The following is a 21,933-nucleotide window of genomic DNA, read 5'->3' as shown; positions in this document are numbered from 1 at the left end:
ATTGGGTTTTGAACCTGCAACCCCAACACAAGGTGACGTGGACGACACTGATGCGCTGCCACTTTGGGAACATGTATGGGTGGGATTCGGTTCAGATTAGGGAAGACCTTTGTTAGTAGTTGGTGTGACGTCCGGAAAATCTCCACCCAAAATTTAATGCAAAAATTTGAAATTTGTGTTTTGTCTTTTGAGCAACAAAAAAACGAAGTCTTTTAACTAGAGCTCAGGGTCGAACGACTCCAAGCAGGTCACAGGTAAACATACTCTTCATAAATTAGATTATATTTTAAAACAACGAAACTTTTTAGTTACATATCAGAGTTTGTAAATAGTATATACAACTTATGAAGTGTTTAGGATTCAAAAATAAACAAAAGTATCCTAAAGTGGCCCCTTAGATCTAGAAGTTGGTTTTGAATGCTGTCATTGTCTTGCACTATCTCTTATTCACTGCTCACATGAAATTCTCATAAAAAGGAGTCAAACTTGTGAAAGCCAGGCAGGTAGTCATACTAATTCCAAGTAAAAATTATATTATTTAACATATTATTATTCTAAAATAACAATTATAAAGAATACAATTCAAATGTCACAATTCATCAAGCAGACATTCAGTTAAAACTTGATTAGAATTAAAGCATGATTCCAGATAAAGCAAGATTATGCAACTCAAATATGATTGTGCATCTCAGATGTCATAGTTATGCAGGTATTCATAATAATTGTGAACAAGAAGATCTTATGTTTCGATATTTAACCTTTATTGTGGGTACTCACTTCAAGTTGCAACTAAGACCATATGGAGGTTTATTATGACATGTATTTTAATTCTTTGCACGACTAACTGACTTTGTAACTCCACAAGAGATAGTATAATAATCAAGAGAGAAATTCAGTCTAGACCTTAAACAAGGATGCAGCATAAGTGTGAAAACTACCAACCTAGGATATACTTAAGATAGATTTGGTCCCTTACCTCCTATGACTAGGGTCATCGAATCATTGCTACTCGAGAAGCATATTTTATTAACAACAATGACAATTAGAGTTGTATCACCTACCCTCTTCAAGGTAGGTATAGACTTAGATGGGTGACATGGAATTTTTCTTTCTTAACAAGTATTTTATTATTGCATGTGCTTCTTATAGGCATTTCAGGGCATCGAGTGCCCTTGTACCCTTTCTAGGTAACCAATATTTAATAGTTCAGTTACATGTTTCCTCTCATCTAATACTATTATGTCTAATGGTAATCTCTCATCCAATATTTAATAGTCTAATATTGTGGGAAAGGTGATAGTCGAATTAAAACTGCTAATGGTAATCTATGAAAGTTGCATAACGTTAGACATGTTTCAAGCTTAAAAAGAAATCTAATCTCTGTGGGATAGCTTGATAATGAAGGGTATGTTTTGACCTTTGAGGGTGAATCTTAGAAAATCGTCAAAGGTGATATGGTTATGACAAGAGGCAACAAGATGGGTACCCTTTACATGACCATGAATACGAAAAACATCATGACAATCAATGACTCATCATTTGACTCTAAAATCTGACATTGTAGACTCGAACAAATGAGTGAGAAGGGGATGAAGATACTTTTATTAAAAGAAAAATTATATGGCTTGAAGTTTATAGATGTTGGTCTTTGTGAGTACTCTAATTTCGAAAATTAAAAAAAGGTTAGTTTCTCGAAGACTAGAAGGACATCAAAGACAAAAAAACTAGAGTTTATGTAGACAGATATATGAGGTCATTTTCTTATGTTGTCTCTTGGAGGCTCACACTATTATGTTACCTTAATTGATGACTCTACTTGAAAGATATGGAAAAAAATAAATCTGATGTATTCTTTACTTTAAGAAGTTATAAATGAGTCAGGGGTAAAAATAAAGTAGTCAGGGGTAAAAATAAAATGCTTGAGGTCTGATAATGGGGGTAAGTACAATATCAATGAATTCAAAGAGTTCGGTGTTGTAAATGAGATTTATATGAAAAAGACAATTTCAAGAACACCACAACATAAAGAAGTTGTTAAACACATGAATAGAACCTTGAACAAACGAGTCAGAAGCGTGAGGATACATGCTAGATTGCCCAAAACAATTTGGGTTGAAGTAGTGAGCACGACAACTTACTTGATTAACCGAGGGTCTTCTATTCCTTTAGACTTTGAACTACTAGAGGAGGTGTGAACAGACAAAGAGGTAAATTCGTCACACTTGAAAGTTTTTTATTGTGTTTTATATGTATATGTAGATTTTGATGATAGGGATAAACTTGATCCAAAGTTCAAGAAGTATTTTTTTTATTGGATATGATAATGATGAATTTGGATATTGGTTATGGGATGATCAAAACAAGAAGATCATAAGAATGAGAGATGTTATATTCAATAAAAGTGTTTTGTATAAAGATAGATCTATTATAAAATCTGACAATGTAGGAAAGGGTGAGCATGTTGAATTGGAGGAGATCTCTGAGCATGATGTGGCAAGGAGAGTTTTGGAGAATCCTGAAAATATTATGCCATAACCAGAACCTATCACACTTATGATGGAGTTGAGAAGATCGTCTAGAGCCTCTAAACGTACTCAACGATATTTTTCTTATTTACATTACTTACTGTTGTCAGATGGTTGTGAGCCAAAATGTTTTAGTAAAGCAATGCATGTTAATGATTCTCTCCAGCAGGAGCTAGCCACCGAAGAAGAGATGAACTCATTACATACAAATCAGACATGGGTTATGATCCAGCTGTTGAGGGGCAAAAGGGCACTTCATAATAAATGGGTTATAGAATCAAGGAAGAACATGATGGCAACAAGAGATACAAATTGAGGCTAGTTATGAAAGGATTCCAATAGAAGGAAGGTATTGATTACACCGAGATTTTCTTTCTTTTAGTTAAGTTAACTACAATCAGGCTTGTATTGAATATTGTTTTAGTTAAAAACTTGTATTTAGAGCAGTTAGATGTAAAAACTATTTTTCTTCACAGTGATCTGCAAGAAGACGTCTACATGATGCAACCAGAGGAGTTTACAATGCAGGGTAAGAAAGAGCTTGTGTGCAAGATAAATAAAAGCATGTATGTTTGAAGCAAGCCCCCAGGCAGTGGTATAAAAAGTTTGATGGATTCATGTGTAACCATAGTTCCATGAGATGTCAGATGGATCATTGTTGTTACCTTAAGAGGTTTGATGATTGCTATATCAGTTTGCTCTTTTATGTAGATGATATGCTCATTGTAAAATCTAACATTCAAAAAATCAATAAGTTGAAGCAATAACTATCAAAAGAGTTTGCAATGAAGGATCTAGGAGCCGTAAAGAAAATACTTGTGATGAAAATTTCTCGAGATTGAGAAGCTGACTCTTTGAAGTTGTCTCAGGCATATTATATTGAAAATGTGTTAAGCAAGTTTCATATGGAGGATGCAAAACTTGTAAGTACTCTTTTGGCAAGTCATTTCAAATTATCGAAAGAGCAGTCTCCCACGTCAGATGAGGACTATGAATATATATGCAAAGTTTCATATGCTTCAGCAGTTGGCAATTTGATGTATGTTATGGTTTATATTAGGCCAGACATAGCACAAGCAACGGGAGTCGTGAGCAGGTACATGGCATATCTAGAGAAGCAACATTGAGAAGCTGTGAAATGGATCTTTCACTACTTGAGAGGTACCACATACATGGCACTTTGTTTTGACAAAGGTGACATGATTTTGCAAGGCTTTGTTGATGCAGATTTAAGTGGTGATGTTGACAATCGTAAAAGCAACACAGGTTATGTCTACACTTTGGATGACACTACTATAAGTTGGGTCTCTCAATTGCAGAATATTATAACCATCTCTACCACTGAAGCTGAATATGTTGTTGTTATTGAAAACATCAAGGAGATAATATGGTTGAAGAATTTTCTGGAAGAGTTTATCAGAAAGCAGAGCATTAGTGTTCTTTTCTGCAATAGTCAAAGTGTGATTTATCTAGCAAAGAATTCAACATTTCATGCTAGAACGAAGCACATTCAAATAAAGTATCACTTTATTTGTAATTTGTTGGTTGATGGGGCATTGACGCTCTAGAAGATTTGTGGATCAAAAAATCCGGCAGACATGTTGACCAAGACAGTTACTGCAGAGTAGTTGAGGTTGTGCACAACCTCAGTTGGCCTTCATGGATAGTAGTTGGAGGTGCTACACTGCGATTTTTGAATTGCATGAGGAGAGAAGTCGCAAGGTGTGGTTGTTGAAAGAAAACCAGTATCCAAGTGAGAGATTGTTGGAGGAGTGTTGAGCCAGTTTCCTACCTTGATATAAATTCATGGGCTATCGACCCGATGACTTAAGCAACCTAATTAAGTTTTTGGTAGTTGGTTGTGTAGTAACTTCAGTAACTATTACTATTTACCTAATTAGTTTTATTGATTATATGGAAAATAGAAAAATAATTAGATGGGTGCATTAATCTTTCATTAAATTCATTGTTTTTGGCATTATAGAAATTTATTTATGAACTTAACTCGAAAATAACCTATAAATGGGTTTAGGCTGGGCTGGACCGACCCACTCAACATTGTCCCATTAGGCCAATGTGATGCTCTTCAAAATTGGTTTGGTTAAGAACTGTGCCAAAACCGGGCCCATTAATAAATGGGTCGTACCATCTATGAGTCGGGCCACACTTAAAACCCAATGGGCCAAGCTATAAACGGGCTTGGGCCAGGTTGGGATGGGCTTGGGCCAGGTCGTGTTGGGCTAGGCCGATGTTGTTTTTGCATAGCAAGCTGAAGGGTGACTCCTGTGGGATTCGGACTCGTGACCATGACAGTGTGACCTAATCAACCAGTTGTCAAATAGGACCCCAACTTGGATAAATTAGTTTTTTTTTGAAAGCCAAGATGTGGTTAGGCAAAACCCTAACAGATTTGATTAATTAATTATAAGTAAATACAACATTATATCTCCACTCTTGAAGGATGACAGTAAGGGGGTGGTCCTTCCAGGACTTCCTCGTCCCCACTCTAGCTAGATTGGCTAGCCTCCTTAACATAGAATTTGAGACCTAATACAAGAAGAGCATTAGAATCCAAATCTGAACAAAACTCGAAGGACAAAGTTTGGCGTTACTCATTACGAACATTTGTGGGGAAATTGGAGTTCATGAACTCATGCTATGTCCAGAGCCCAGACGCATTGGTAGCCTGTTATAAGAAAAAGTGAACCCAAACCTCACTGACATGACGTTTAGAGTAAGTGTAATGGGTGACACGAGTTTGACATGCAATGGCACACCGAGGCTGTCATTGCCTTATCATGATTGGGGCACTTAAGGGTGGGTGGTCCTGTCCTCACACTGCAAGAAAAACTGTTTTTGCTGGCACACAAAAACCTTTCTGGAGCAAGAATGAGCCAGCAACAGCGCCAGGAAAGGCATTGTCGTTAATGCATTTTCTGGCGCAACTTTACACTGCTAGCAAATGTGGTTTTCACTGACGCACTTCTTACGCCGACAAAAAATTAATACTGCACAGTTGTGCGCCAGTAAAGATATTTTAGAAAACTGAAATGTGTTTTACTGGCAGAGTTCTACGCTAGTAAAAAATATTTGATGGTGTAACACTCCAAAATTTCTAACTTAAAAAAATTAGGATTTTTTTTTTAAATATGATTCTTTCAAACAACAAAACTATTTGAATACAAGTTAGACAATTTTGAGCGAGTTACAATGAAAAAAAAACTACATATAACTGGATCCATTCACCTTAGGACTTGGATCCCGGTTCGAAATCAATGATTTCATACATCCAACTTTAATATCCATTCATCAAAATTAAAAAGACAATTAATTTAACATCAGAGTATCACAAGAACGTAAATTGTCAAAATGGTTCCCGCAGGAACCCCAAAATAGTTCTATGAATAACTACTGATAGTGTCATGGTTCACCGGCTTTGGTCCTGCACCGCATCATCACTTTAACTAATGTTTCTTACTGGCATTCCCCATAAAACAGGGTCTGTCTTTTTTGAGCTAGTAAAATACAACACAACATAAACCTTATATATTCTAAAGTATTAATTTTCACATGATGGTCACAATTTCAGACAAGCATTCACAATATATAGACAACATGATTCATTCTAACATATCCATGAAATGATAATAATATAACAATTGCATAAATCTCACAATTCATCAACTACGTATCCGTGATACGATTTACATGATATGAAATCTCAACAAATAATAACAATTCTCAAATTGTATACATAATTCTTTGTTTTATCTTAATTACTCAACTTGTGGTACTCGAGCCCTCATTGCATTCACAATGCTATTTCGAGGGTGTATTATTTGATGTACCCGAAGAGTTAATCTGACCATGGGTTCCAAAACGAACGGCCTATGACCGCAAGAATTTCCGTAATGGCAACCATAAATTAAAAGTGGATGCATCAAACACTACTACAATAGATGAAGTAATCACTTAAGACACACTCAAAACCTTGGCCTCCCTAACTATGAGCGATTGAAGACCAATGGGATGTCTCACTCTCAAAATAAAGTGGCAGTGCATGTGAACCTACATGCACAACATCACTCGAGGAGTTATTTGGTCTATTATCTTCATTAGATATATTATTATGTCATGCACCTCATTCCCTGCCGCCATTCAGGGCTCAAAAGCCCAAGCGCCCTCTTAGGACACAATTACATCAAGGTCACTATGTGAACCTAACCCATTTTCACTTATGCTCAGGTGCTTTTAGCCCACAAAAGCATACCATTAGTAAAGGTGGCTAAAATTTTTAAGTGTGGAGTTATTCATGTATTATGGGACTTCCTTATGTACTTCACGGGTTCTTAATAAACCCCAATTCGCTCACGAGCATACAATGTGCAATCAATGGCACATGAATCATACATCAAGTTCAACATTAAGAACATTCACACAAATGTGTGCATCACACCGTAGAGGTCCCTTGAACCCTTCATGCAAACTTAAGCAAGACAATGAAAATATGCATATTATTTATATGGTTTTTAACAAATGTGTTTTTCATGAAATTCCAAACATTCATAGACATTTACAAGCAAGTGTAACATTTGTGGAGGTGTAAGTGTGCATATCTAGACATATAGATATAGGCTCTTCTTGGACTTGCACACTACTCTTGTACTCAAATGCATACACTTAAATTGAAAAATACATGTATAGATAGTTTTTCCAAAATGATATATATATATATATCGAGAGGGTATATACTTTTCAAAAAACAACATATAATCAAAATTTTAAATCTTATCCTCATGGTTTGGTTTGAATCGCATACTCAGCCTGATAGGGACATTATACTTGATTGGAAACCTCATGTCAAAACAAGGTTAAAACATGTTTCTGATTATATTCTCATTTTTTTAATGTCAACAAATATGGTTTTGAACCATCCCTGTACAAATTCTAAAAAGAATCTATCTGGTCTTGATTGATATGCCAACATGTTTTTTTCTTTTGTGCAGGCTTGCCATCTCACACCACGATCAGCCATGGTCTGCATAGGGTGTTGGCTGCCATATTACTAAACCATAGCCTACGTGTGTAAAGTTTTTTTATATAAAAAAAATGTGCAGACTTGTGCCTATGCAGTCAAAGTATGAGACATAGCCTGCATAGGGTGTCGGCTGCCATGTGTGTTGCCAACCTCCGTCTAAGCCATGATCTGAACTCACGCGGGTTCAAACCTTGGTTTGGACAGACCAACTGAAACTAAAAGAAATCAGTCCATTATGGACCTGATAATCCTCGCGTAGTTCTAGATTTAGAACCTAAGCAAGGTTCATCATTGAATCCATGTTTTGAAATCCAACAAACATACAACTCGCCAAAACACGCACTTAACAAAACAACAGATGCATATATAAAATTTGTTTTTAAACGTTGGTCATACACAAAAATTATTGTTTATTGCGAATAACAATGCATTTACACACAAAACAACATAGAACATAAAGAACACATTAGAATGCATATAAATTCAAACAACCATGAACATGAACTAAAAATTTGGAAATCATTGTTAGAAATATATATGAATTGAAACAACCATGGACATGAACTAAAAATTTAAAAATCATTGTTAGAAATGTATATGAATTGAAACAACCATGAACATGAACTAGAAATTAGGAAATCATTGTTAGAAATATATATGAATGAAACTTACAAATGAAGAATATAGATCTTACCGAGAATGACTACATTAAATGTATGCATGAGTTTTTCCCTATACGTACCCATGCTCTTACCTTCATGTATTACTAGAATACATGGATGTAAGAGGGGTAAACTAAACTTTAGAATGTACAAGAGATATGTTGGATTTTCTAACCTTAGTCTTTCGAAAAACAAGAACGAATGGGCTGATTGAGTGGATCCTTTCCTTAACTCGTGTAGAGAGGAGTTCAAATGCACCTCTCTCTACACATTTTAATTAGGTGAAGTTCCTCAAAAACGAAAAAGAAGGTTGAAGAGAAGAAGAGGAAGATGGAGGAGACACAAAATATGGTTTGAGCTCCTTCTTCAAAACTTGTTCTTATAGAGGTTTAGAGAGAGAAAGGTAGATAAGGATGGATTATTGGGAGAGGTTTAAGGGAGATAGAGGGTTGACAAGAGTCAACACCAACCTCTTTTTCCATCTTCCAAGACCCTTTTCCTACTTTCACAAAAATAGAAAGAAGAGGAAAGAGGTATACCCCGGATGCCCTCCAATAGGATCAAAGGCTGCGGAAGGGGAGAGAGGGGTTGTCCCCATCATGTAGGCTCCACTCCTTCCCACCAAAAATTTGAAATTCCATGGCCCAAACATTTGGATCTCAAGCCGGTTTGGTCCAAAACCAAAACCGATATGGGTCCAAACCCACAAGGATATTAATATTTTTATTTTTTATTTTTTGTTAATCATCTACATCTTAGGTCAAAAAAAATAATTATGTTCATAAATTTAAATTAGAAATTCACTTAATACCTTAGCATAATTTACATTATATACTTGTTAATTAGCAAACAAATCACTAATTAATCACAAATAGTGAATAAATGTGTAATGTCTAACCACCAAAAGCTAATAAACCCTAATTATCAAACATAACCACTTAATCACAAATATTGTCAATTAGACACCAATTTAATTAGCCACTAATTTAATTAATTAAACAGTTTAATCACCATTCAAAATTATCCAAAATTCTTAATTTAATTATCGGGTGACCCACAAGGTCAACTACACCAAAAATTAAAGCCAAGAAAAATAAATTCAAGCACACATGTAAAAAATAAGCTAATATTCAATAATTCACAATGACCAAGAAATTTTTCTATTAAAATATTTTGAAAATATTTTGGGTTTTACATCCTACCCCCCTTAAAAAGAATTTCTTTCTCAAAATTCTAGTACAACGATTAATCAAAACAAATTGGGATATTTTTCTGTTATACTCGCCTCTGACTCTCATATGCATTCTTTAATGCCATGGTGTTGTCAATACACTTTGACTAGAGGAATGGTCTTCCATCACAAAACTTGGTTTTTGCAATCTACGATCTCAATCGACTGTACTCCTATAGTCAAGTTCTCCTGAACATCTACATCTTCATATCGAATGACGTATGAAGGACCATGAACACACTTTTTCAACATAAACATGTGGAAGGAGTTATGAATCTGAGCATATTGTGGCAGCAATTCCACACAATTTGCATCCTTGCCAAGTTGTTTCAGTATTTTGAATGGTCCAACTAATCTCAAACTCAACTTTCCTTTTTTTCTGAACCAAAAAATAATCTTGGTAGAAGATACTCTCACAATGACCATATCATAGACTGAAACAGTGATTTTCCTATGCTTATAATCGACACAACTCTTTTGCCGACTCTGGGTTGCACACAGCCTCTCTCGAATCATCTGCACTTACTGGGTGTAGTGTTGTAGTACCATCGATGACTCAATCTCTAGCTCGCCAACGTCATCCAAAAAAAGTTGGTGATCGGTAGGGCCTTTCATACAAAGCCTCATACAGAGTCATCATGATGCTTGCATGATAATTATTGTTATATAGAAACTTTGATAGAACCAGATGTACATCCCAGTCACCTTTTCAGTCAATCATATAAGCTCGCAACAAGTCCTCTAAGGTTTGAATCATCTGCTCTAATTGAACATTTGTCTGAGGGTAAAAAGCAGTATTGAACTTCAACTTAGTATCCAGAGCTTACTGCAACTACCCCAAAACTACGAAGTGAACCTCGAGTCACGGTCCGATATGATCAAAATCGATACTCTATGCAAATAAACTATCTCCTTGATGTACAAATCAACCAGTCCCTCAAGAGATTGACTGATCCAAATAAGGAGAAAGTGGGCAGACTTGGTGAGTCTATTTACAATAACCTATATTACATTGTGGTGCCTACAAGTCTTTGGTAGAACCATCACGAAATCCATGGTAATACCTTCCTATTTTCACTATGAAATCTTGATCTATTGCATCACTCTGTCAAGTCTCTAGTGCTCAATCTTGACTTGCTGGCAAGTCAAGCACCTTAAGATAAACACATAAATTAATTTCTCCTCACTCTCTAGTTGTCCCTCTCTCTCTCTCTAATGTGTTGAGTATCTCTATGTCTCCTCCCTCTCTTTTCTCCCTTTCTCCTCTATGGTTCAAGTGAAGACCAAGTCTCTAGGGTCGATCGGTCATCCTTCCTGGAGAGCCCGAGCTTCTTCGACATCTCGGGTAGTGCAATCCTGCTTCCTTGATGAATCAACTGGCATTGCTGCATTGCAGGTCGTGTGCCTACATTTTAGAACAAGAGAGACACTCTCCCAACCTACTGCAAATATATAAGTTGACCTTAAGACTTATTCACTATCCTTAGTTAAGCTTTGGCCTAATTTTTTGACCCCAAAACCGTATCATGTCGAGATCCTAACTTACTCGATAGACCCGCTTTGATGACCTCTAACGATGAATAGCCTACTCCCATGTTCAGTACCTATCCCAAACCTTCTCACATATTCATAAGTCTTCCTAAAACCCGAACCCCTAGACCAGGTCCTACAAGTTTTGGACCCTGATCCTACCTGAACAGTCTATCAAGCCCAAACTGTATCTACCCGATTATTGAATTTGTCATATTTTGTATGTATCGCCTCATTCACCATAATGTGGAACCTCTGGCCTCTTTTCCATCGTGTCCACTAAGGATCATACCCTAGGACACGTAATGCATAGGCCCCAAGGCCGAGGAATAGCAAGTTTGATCCACTTGAGTCCAGCGGATTTAGTTTGAAATACCCATCGGTTGCATATTTGAATCTTTCCACCGAACTCTCTTCTAGTTTCAACCTCGATCGACCAGTAAAAACCTTGAAATTTCTGAGGATACAACATATAAACACGCTAATTTCAAAGAGTTTATTTGCAGTCTTGCTCCTCAAATAATTGTGCTAATTTCTTTTGTTTAGAGAAATAATTGGGTTAATGTAACAAAAGTTGTTTATTTTATGTCTTTTTTAGATAAATAATTATATTAACTTAACAAACGTTGTTAATCTTAATATGAATGACATTCAAAACACTCATGGCTAGGATGTATGTCTCTTAAGTAGGCCCCACCCTTTTTTTATCTGAAAGTTGGGGTTAGGCAGACCCCTGCCAGCTATCTCTTAAGCCCCATGTGGCGGAGGGGTTCAAACTTGGGCCTTCACCTTGGCACAGGACCCTGCTTTCCACATGGGATACCAAATGAATGGTTTCTGAAGGCCCCCTCCCTCCCCCAACGATGTTACCATGAAGGGTGTTGCCGACGTGATTCTCTATTAAAAGTATCATGATTTTATTGTGGTGCTTTTCAACCCCCTACCTTTTAAAAACATGATGTTTTCATACTTTTTATAATATCAAGCTACCTCTCCCGATATGTGTAAAAGGTGCTATGAATAGGGATGGCAATGGACCCGAAAAAAATGGGGCCTGCCCCGCCTCACCTCATTTGGACTGGGGATGGAGGACATGAAATGGGGATGAAGGCGGGGATGGCGATTAAAATCAAAACCCATGCAGGGATAGAGGCAGGGATGAACTTACGCTTTTCCCCGCCCCACCCCGTCAAATCAAAACTTGTTTGAGGATGAAGGCAGGGATGGAGTGCAGGGTTTTGAGATGGGGCAGGAGTGGAGACCTTGTCCCCCAGACCAAATTTTTTTAGGGCCTTGTATAATTTTTTTATTTTTTTCCCTCTTTTAACTATCAAAAAAGAGCAATAAAGCGTTTTGTTTAATCGTGGGGCTTATGTTTCCTTCGGTTGTTTCTTGCTCGAGGTTTTCGTAACACCCCTTTCCACGTTTTTTCTATTTTTCTTTTTTTGTTTCTTTTTCAAGATTTTTTCAATGACTCCCCTACAATGATTTTTAGTGTTGTCGGGTCTCCAACGAGCCCCACAATGATTTATAGTGTTGTCTGGTCTTCCAACAGTGATTTGTAGTATTGTCGGGCCTTCCTACAACGATTTATAGTGTTTTCGGGTCTCCAACGAGCCCCGTAACGATTTATAGTGTTATCTGGCATTCCAACAACGATTTGTAGTATTGTCAGGCTTTCCTACAATGATTTGTAGTATTTATGGGTCTTCAACAAGCCCCACAACGATTTATAGTGTTATCTGACCTTTCAACAACGATTTGTAGTGTCTTCCGCAAATCACTATAGTGATTTATAGTGTTTTTAGGTCTCCAATGAGCCCCACAGCGATTTATAGTGTTGTTGAATCTCACTATAGCGATTTGTAGTGTCTTCCACAAATCACTATAGCGATTTGTAGTGTTATTCAGTAAGCAAATCGTTGTAAATCGCTACCCAAATTAGGACAAACTTGTCAGGGCCATATCTCTCTAACCGGAGGTCATATTTCAAATACGTAAAAAGTGGTATCTTTGTTATTGAGTCTAGTTTATTCTTATAAATTTTCAGTGATTTCTATTGTCATTTTATTCCCCATTTTAACTAAAAACTAGACCCTTATTATTCTGTATTATTTGAGTAGGGACCCACGCCGGGGGGGAGCCCCCGGACCCCCCTCCTGTAAGGGCAAAAACTCTAAATCAGGCTCCACAATGAATCAAGTTGAACGATGCTACCCACGCTGGGAGAAGCCCCCAAACCCCCTTCCTATAAGGGCAAAAACTCTGAATCAGGCTCCACAACGAATCAAGTTGAACGATGCTATCCACGCTAGGAGGAGCCCCCAAACCCTCCTCCTATAAGGGCAAAAACTCTGAATCAAGCTCCACAACTCATCAAGTTGAATGTTGCTACCCACGCTAGGAGGATCCCTCTGACCCCCCTTCTGTAAGGGCAAAAACTCTTAATCAGGCTCCATAACTCTTCAAGTTGAATGATGCTACTCACGCTGAGAGTAGCCCCCAGACCCCTCTTCTGTAAGGGTAAAAACTCTGAATCAGGATCCACAACTCATTTAGTTGAATGATGCTACCCACGTTGGGAGGAGCCCCCAAACCCTCCTCCAGTAAGGGTAAAAACTCTGAATCAGGCTCCACAACAGTCAATGTACAGGTCAGTCGGTGCTTGATGGAGTAATATAGGATCTTCTGTTGGATGTGCACAGAAACAGAAAGAGAAGGGAGAGAGAGAGTGAGAGGGTTGATGTTCATGGCCTCCTCCAGGAGAGATTTCTTTCTCGGATAATCCTGCAGTGCAGAGACTGAGTCTTAAATAATCATCTTCGGAGCACTTAAGTCTTTACAATCACTCCTTTTCTAGAATCGTTATTTTTTTTTGCACCAATGGAAGATAGGGTACTTAAGTCTTTTCAATCGCATCAAACTCCAATGCTAATTAATGCTGACAAACATGGGGATGCGAGACACACATGCTTAAATACGTGGTGCTTTTTGGGACCCCCGAGCATGAGATGCCCTGTTCGGGGGGGGGGGACATATAACCTGCTTCGGTCTCTACTAGATAGTTTCAGGCAGCTTGTGAACACCTTTGTTCTGGTGTTCGTACCATTTCTTGACCATCTGTGGTTAGAAAATCACGAATTCAGATTCGTTGGAAAGGTAAACTTGTCGCCTACAGATTTCGAGTTGGCACTTTCTGTTAAATTGGAACGCATCTACGTCAGAATGACCCTGGACTGATTACCTAAGGTTTGGTTTGCTGCAAAACATAGAGGTTGGCATAATAATACAAGGATGCATGAGAACGCATGCAATGTAGTTGATTGGGTGCAGCTCAATCTGGATTTCAGTTGGTTCAAATGACAACTCAGCTTAAACGACAACCTGGGTTGTTGCCTGGGTTGGGTTTCTTTATTTTTTGACTATTTCCAATTTCTGAACTTTTCCAAGCCTATATGAATCTGCTTTCTGATGAATTTTAACATTGTTCTGAACCTGATTCTTCAAAGTTCAATATGGAGATCAAACATGTTCATGTTTTTCCTTCCTTTTACAGTCGTGAGTACGAGTACTTTTGCATTTGGGAGGAGACTTTGGTAAAACATCGAGACTTTCACCTCTCTATTGCTTTTTGTCTTCTTTCTTTAATAATGATATCTTCTTGCTTCTTTTGACATGTGATGAACACAAATAAAGTTTTTCCTTTGCATGCGAGCATTCCGGATTTGTACCAAGCATGGGTGAAGAGGTTTCTGATGTAACGGAAAGTGCATTGTAATAACCAACTATGTACATAATTACTAAATGAATACAGATTGCCTTCTAAAAAAAAGAAGTTATTTCTCCCATTCAGCAAAGAGATCCTCATCACTAAACGAATACAAGTAAAAGAACTGCAACTGTTTACATTCTGTGATTCTGACCTAAATTTAGGGGGACATCTTTATCTGCACAAATGAATGAAAAATGAAAAAGATAAAAATTTGAAACGCTACATTTCTTGTTGTATCTGAATGTTCCAAGAAGCAACAAAAACCTTCTCTTATTACGTTAATCTTTTCATATTGCGCCAAAGTGACAATAGGCTCAAGAGGAAGTCAGTCCTTGGCCAAAGGTCTAGCATTGTTGGTACTTGAAGATGAATCATCTGTCGAATGCTGTCAACATGCTGCAAGAGTGAGACACTTGGTTTGTTCGCACGCCATATTAGTCGTTCAAGTGCTTCTCTCATCCACACATACTGGCAAGACACTCTTGCTTCACTAACAGTTACCTACCAATAATTTGCAAACATAATTGAGCAATGCCTTATTGGTACATCCAAGAGCTTATTAATTTCCAAACCAACCTGTAGACTTACCCATTTTCGTTCGCGAACATTTTTTTCCGGCCATGAATCCAGCTGCTCGGTTACGTGCAAGGGAAACATGTATCCCACTCGATATGTGTCTTTGTGGCTTTTGCTTTTAAAAGTCCATTTCCCGAGCAGTGCCTGCAACAATTCATGAGTACGTGTAAAATTTTTTGCCTCTCCTGTAACGTGCAAATGGTTTGAGACCAGCATTTTCTCTGTAGAACGGGGCTGCACATTAGGCAAACCTGGGTCAGGCTTAACTTGACCTGTAAGTAAGGTTTTTGTGAGGCTTGGGGAAAGAGTAGCTTGACCAGCATTAGGCCAGGTCAGTCCGTTACTTCTTTGGATCTTTCTAGACCTGGGTTATCTTAGCTCAGTTCTCAAAGTTTGTGACAAAACATATGCCATCTGAGAGAGAGAGAGAGAGAGAGAGAGAGAGAGAGAGAGAACTTCGTTTATGAGGGATGAAAGGAGACTAAAGCCGTGTTTGAATTGGGGTACAAGTTCTGCGCTGAGAGAAAGCAGCGTTTATCCCTGCACGGAGCTTGTATTGCGTTTGAATAAGTGGGACAAAGCGGTTCTTCTGCACAGAACGCCGCCTGGATGTCCCAGCGGCGAGCGTTCAGCGCATCAAACGCTCCCTCCCGTTTGTTTCAGGTCTTATTGCCACGGTGACGACAAAGTCCACAGTTTTTCCACCACTACTGAAACAAACACCGCAGCAATGGGGTTGGGAAACGTCCACACTGGCCGGTATGGGTCCCATCTCTTCCCTCCCCTCGAACAGAAGTCCATTCACGCCTTCCTCATGTGAAAGGATTTTCACGAGAAAGCTATGCTGATAGGAGTTTTAGAAACTCGTACCCTTTCTCACGAAAGGGCTTCCTTTCTAGGGCATGTTTGTTTCAAAGGACATGAAACGGAAGCTGACTGATTTTACAGCATGTTTGTAACACATGGTAAATTTCTCCGTGGAGCCAGTGATTTTATTTCCCCAATAATGGCTCCACAAAAAGCCGAAAAAGTGTGGGGGTGGGAGGGAATTTACAACTGTTTGATAGCAGACATACGTCCCACCAAAAAAATAAAGCTTCTCCATTAAGAAATTGACTATGCCATCAAACAAGCCTTAAAGGCACAAGAATTGTCTTTCATGCCAAAGTGCTTCCATGGGGGAAGGGTATGAAGCATGAACACAATTTTTTTATAGAATACATTGTTTCATAGGAAAACCCATGGTTTCACATGGGGCCCACCTTATTAGTGTTTATTTCACTTATTCGGTGGACAGTTAATGCACCTTATTTTATGAGCCTCAAGCGACCACATGAAAGAAGAAAATGCTACCTTTTAGTCAACGTCTATCCGAGAATAACCAAACTAATAAATAAATGTTAGTAAGTTACCAAATGCATGTGTAGAGTCAGATATCCTGATATTGCTTGAGTGGGTTCAGATTTGCATATAGCAATTTTATAATGCATATGACTTGTGGATATTTATCTAGATCCACACATACACTCAAATGGCTTCTGGTCTGATAAGCTAAAGCATCCAAAATTTTCACAGCTTAGACTGTTAATCACAAAGAGACCAAAGTCAAGGCATAACTAACCTCAATATCTCCTCTCACTCCTGCTTCCTCTAATGCTTCCCTGCAAACTGCTTCTGGAAGTGATTCATCTGTCTCCCAACCTCCCTGCAAATACAATCACAAAGTCACGACACAAGATTTTTGGTTCATGATTTCAGGTAATTGACTGTACTAGTGGGCTATTATATAGTAAGAGAACTCATTCTCTATCCCATGGGCATCACTCCTTGTGCAAGCTAAAGGGTGGCAAGTTCCCGGGGGCAAAGGAGTAAACCCACGGAGTTTTATGCTGCCAGGACATCGACCGTAAGTATGACAGGCAAAGCCAGCATGGCTAGGTCTCTAATCCTGAGGTGGTTTCTCCATGTAAATATAAAAAACAAGAAAAAGAAAACTCATTCTCTTATACCTAGAGAATCTTATCTTGGTACACCAAACTTATTCCTAATGAAACAATGGATATGACCAAGTTGCGTACCTTTGGAAACAGTACTCCATTGCCTTTTTGCGAGCTGATCATAAGGACTTCCAGTTTCTTTTCAACACCATTTTCGTTAGGATCATTCGTGGTATATCTGTATGGAATGCATCTGAAATAGTAAACAGTAGATCAGCAGAAATTTTTTCATAGTAAATAAGGTTGCAGTTTTCTTAGAAAATTAAGTTTTCGATGATCAGTAGCTGCTGAGATGTTCCAGTAATTGCAAATAAGCCTACTTTGTCACCCATACGAAGAATACATAGGAGTTTTAACAAAGTGTAAGAAATAAGTCTTAATAATAATAATAAACTACATGATTTCCATAGAAAATCAGTGAACATGAATGATGGATATTTCTGTGGAGCAACCAATCGCGGATCAACATCGTTTGTGAAAATCAAGACCAGTGTATAAATTTTAGACAGGAACCTGAGAGGCAACTTCGGCTCCCCCAGATTAAGGAGTAAATTAAGGTCCCTTGCCATTTTTATTGGCACACTACCCGTAGTTAACAACAGTTTTTTAATCCAAATTCAACGCCTACATTTAAAAAATAAAATAATAGAGTTTGCAGGATTATATTGAGAAATATAATCTCCAACCTACATTTTCCCAACTTAGATCAATTTTCACCATGAACTCGAGTTTGATATAGAACCACAGCGGGCCCCATCAAAAAATTCAGGCAGGGTTTCCCCTTATAGCAGTTTCCAGCCAAGTACATGTCATAATGGCTCATGGGGCAGGGATAAGATAATGGCCCATTAAAACTTATCCCATACTCCATGTGATGGGTGCACCAACCCAACGCCAACGGATGGCACCAATCTTCTTGTTTTAGTCCATGCCCATTGCTGGAGAACTTCTTTAATGCACCGGTGTTTACAGGGGCGGGGCCAGAAATTTACACCAGGGTGGGCATAACACACAGTAAAAAAGAAAAAATAATTATTAATTAAAATATACTAACAATTGTTTTTAAAAAAATCAAATAGTTTTTGTAAATCCTAACAAATATCATTCATAGATATGCTAATTGGAAAAAAAAGAAACAACACCCTTAATTAAATATATATTTATGTTATTTGAAAAACCAAAGCAAAACATTTAAATCCTAAAAAAATCAAAGATTTAGGGGTTTGAGAGCCAAAATCAACTACTCTTTGAAAGAACAGGTTTAGAGAATTAATGGAATCATGTTTAATTATAGTGGAAAAGAAAAATAGCACAAAAACCCTAGAACCCTAATTGAGCGTTCATGTCATTTGAAAAAAATCCAAATCAATACCCTAAATCTTAAAAAGAAACACATATTTATGCTAATTGAAAAAAACTAAAATCCCTTAATATTCTAACCAAAATCAAGTATTTATCATTCATGCCTAACGCTGATTGAAAAAAAACACAAAAAACATGAAACCCTAATTTAACAATATTCATGCTATTAAAAAAATTATTTAAAAAATTATTAAAAAAATTAATAAAAAATCTAAACCCTAACAACAATCATATTCACACATTATGCTAATTGAAAAAAATTGATACCAAAAGAATAACAATATTGATTTTATTCTTTCATTTTATCCATAAAAGCATTTACCATTACACAACCAATACCAAGAGAATAGAATATCACATTGAAACAACTCCAATTATTATACTAATGATACAAAACAAGAAATACCATTTGGTATATATAACATGATTCATTAATAATTCTTATATCATCTTTGTTGCTCCAATACACAATGAAAATGAAAATTACCTATTGAACAAATATTGCCAATTAATTCAGAAGTCACCAACAAAACAATAACCATCTTCCCCTATTTAAGTATAGAGATGACTTCTGATAGATAATGAAGCCTTTTTTTATGATCATGATAATGAAGCCTTCAAACCACATTTAGTAACAATGATTTCTTTAAATCTGATAAGATTCTACAGGCATTTGACCCATACTAATTTACAACATAAATTTGAAAGAACAATAGGAATCATGCAATTATCTTCAACAGATCATCAATCTTGATGAAAAAAAGAACCAATGAATCATCGACATATGCACTACATCAATTGGATTACAAATACAAAATTAGGGGAAAACCCTATACAGTATAAAGCATGAACATAGAAAAATAAAATTGAGAAAAAGTATGCCTAAAACCCAATTCCGCAAAAAGAAAAGAAAAAATTAAACTTAAAACACAAAAATCCCCTAAAACCTAATTATTGAAATGCAACTATTTAAGAAAAAAGCAAATAAAAAACCAAAATCCTAATCCTAACAAACATCAATCAGAATTTCATATGGTAATTGAAAAAAATCATATAAAAAATCTAAATCAAATACTAATTTAAAAAAACACCAAAAACCCTAGCCCTAAAAAAAAGCTCACGGAGAAGAGAAAGTCCTGGCATCTGCATGTTGGAGAGACCACCAGATGGTGGATGGCCGAATGCAGTCACCAGAGAGAGAGAGAGGACCTGTGGTGCACCGAAGGTCATGTCCAGACGGCGAATGGCCGGATTCTGGTGGCATTTCAAGGAGATACTAAAGAGAGAGGTGGGGTCGGGGTGCACGCAGAGAGATAGAGAGGTGGGGGCATGCAAAAAGAATAGAGAGATAGAAAGAGAGGCGGTGTTGGGAGTAGGGCTTAGGGTTGGGGTGGGGGCATAATCATTCCCTGCCTTTCGGTCCAGCCTACCCCAGAATATACCTACACACATTGAACCAAAAATATGTAATAACCTCTTTTTTCTTTTTTTTCTGGGAGCATTATAGATTTCTTGTTTTCCTCTCCAAAAATTGATTGAACATTAAGAATGCATCCATTGGAAGCCTTGAATTGTAGGTATGTTGGGGTTCTTTCACAGTGCTCCCGTGCTCTGTACTGGGAGCAGTGGTGTTGCCAAGACACTGCATTGATAATGGAGTTAGCAGCCCCCAACACCACATCTCAATAGCATTCACAAGAGGATATTTTCTGAAACTCCATTCTCAAGACCACTTGGTTTTAGATGACAAAGAACCCTGGGGCCGAAAACCGGGTTAGTTAATGGTTCTGCCTCCCTATCAGGTAAACCCCGTGTAGGGTCACGAACACCCAAGCCCTTGCGGAACCAGCCAGTTAAAGACACTAACTAGCACACCCCGTGAGAGTCGAACACGGAAGGAAGGGATCAACACCTTCTGTCCAGGCACACCGCCACTTAGGCAACCTGGGCGACTGTGAAAACTCCTATTTTGCCAACACAGGGAAATGGTGTTTAATCTCATGCCAGTCTCCTAAACGAAACCTTACTGCTTCAACCTGATTTTGTCACCCATTTCAAGCATTATGCAATGTAAACATCAGGATTTGCGTTAGTCGAGAGAGAGAGAGAGAGAGAGAGAGAGAGAGTTACCCAGCAACGAGACGATGGCCCTTACAATAACGTTGATGGTGACGCCCAGTCCGTGAAACCAAAGGAATCATTGCTACTCGCCAACCCTTCTTCAGAAATGAGAGATAGAGAGAGGAATCAGAAGAATATGAAGTCTTCTTAAGAAATGAGAGATGAATCAGATGATGATGATGAAGCCTTGTTAAGAAAAGAGAGAGAGAGAGACGGTAGAGCACTTTAAAACAGATAACAACCCCAACTCCCCTTTTGAAGCTCTTACTTAACCGCGTGAGATCACACGTGTCGCGCATCTACTGGTTGTTGACATGCGCTAGTGTCGGTTGACGCTTTGGCCAGTCTTTCGACGGAAGCTGATCAGGTCATGCTGAACATCAGCGTTTTTACTCGTGCTGACATCGTGGCCAACCGATTTGCAATTTTAAAAGATCAAAAGTCAGCAAAACCACGTGGCATTGATCCAAAATGCAAACAGACGGCCACGATGTCGGCATGAGCAAAAACGCTCATGTTCAGCATGACCTGATCACGCTCAATTTTTAGATGAAGCTGTCAAATGAATGGCCAAGATTGTTTCTAGCTACTTTTGTTTGGTGGATTTGCAAGTGTTGTCATCTTGGTACGCCATTGTGTCTGCGTGTCCCTGGTGACACGCTCGGACATGCCGATACAGAAACTGACACGTATGTCATTATTTTAATATTTGTAAAATAATATTTTATTAAATTTTAATTTTATTTCAATAAAAAAGTCTTTTTAATATTCAAATATTTAAAAAATAGTTTTTATTGATTAAAAAATTTAAAAATTTGTTCTCATATCCTTTTTTGAAAAAAAAACGAACTTTGGTATGGAATCTAAATCCCGCATCTTTGAGTCCACGAATCATTAGGACATAGCAAATGAGGTGGCTGAATAGGTGAAATGGCTGAACCAAGTTGCCTAGCTAGTAGACTAGACCAGGACCTTGCTTTCTTTTTACGTACAGCATCTAGACTTAGCCTGCTTAGTTAACGCCTGGGCACTAACACGTTTTACTGGTGGATTTTAAAAGTATTTTCAGATCAACAATTATTTTTTTTAACTTCGCAAGGAAGCGGGCCCATTGAGCGA

At 37.8% G+C, this 21,933-nt stretch overlaps 1 protein-coding gene across 1 annotated transcript; it reads right to left on the bottom strand.

Moving 5' to 3' along the window:
- Positions 1-14,735: 14,735 nt before the first annotated feature.
- LOC149841042 (nudix hydrolase 18, mitochondrial-like) lies at positions 14,736-21,026 on the bottom strand. Its single transcript, XM_090003551.1, has 5 exons — positions 20,824-21,026; positions 17,413-17,524; positions 16,956-17,039; positions 15,347-15,478; positions 14,736-15,259 (listed from the first exon to the last, which is right to left on the bottom strand). The coding sequence occupies exons 1-5, from the start codon at positions 20,892-20,894 to the stop codon at positions 15,032-15,034; spliced, it is 627 nt and encodes a 208-aa protein (XP_089859677.1). The 5' UTR covers positions 20,895-21,026; the 3' UTR covers positions 14,736-15,031.
- Between the last annotated feature and the right edge of the window lie 907 nt (positions 21,027-21,933).

The sequence above is a fragment of the Nuphar pumila genome, chromosome 4, assembly GCF_984573655.1.
Source record: "Nuphar pumila chromosome 4, dmNupPumi1.hap1.1, whole genome shotgun sequence".
NCBI lineage: Eukaryota > Viridiplantae > Streptophyta > Magnoliopsida > Nymphaeales > Nymphaeaceae > Nuphar > Nuphar pumila.
The sequence above is the reverse complement of the archived record's forward strand: the minus strand, read 5'-3'. Positions and strand labels throughout refer to the sequence as shown.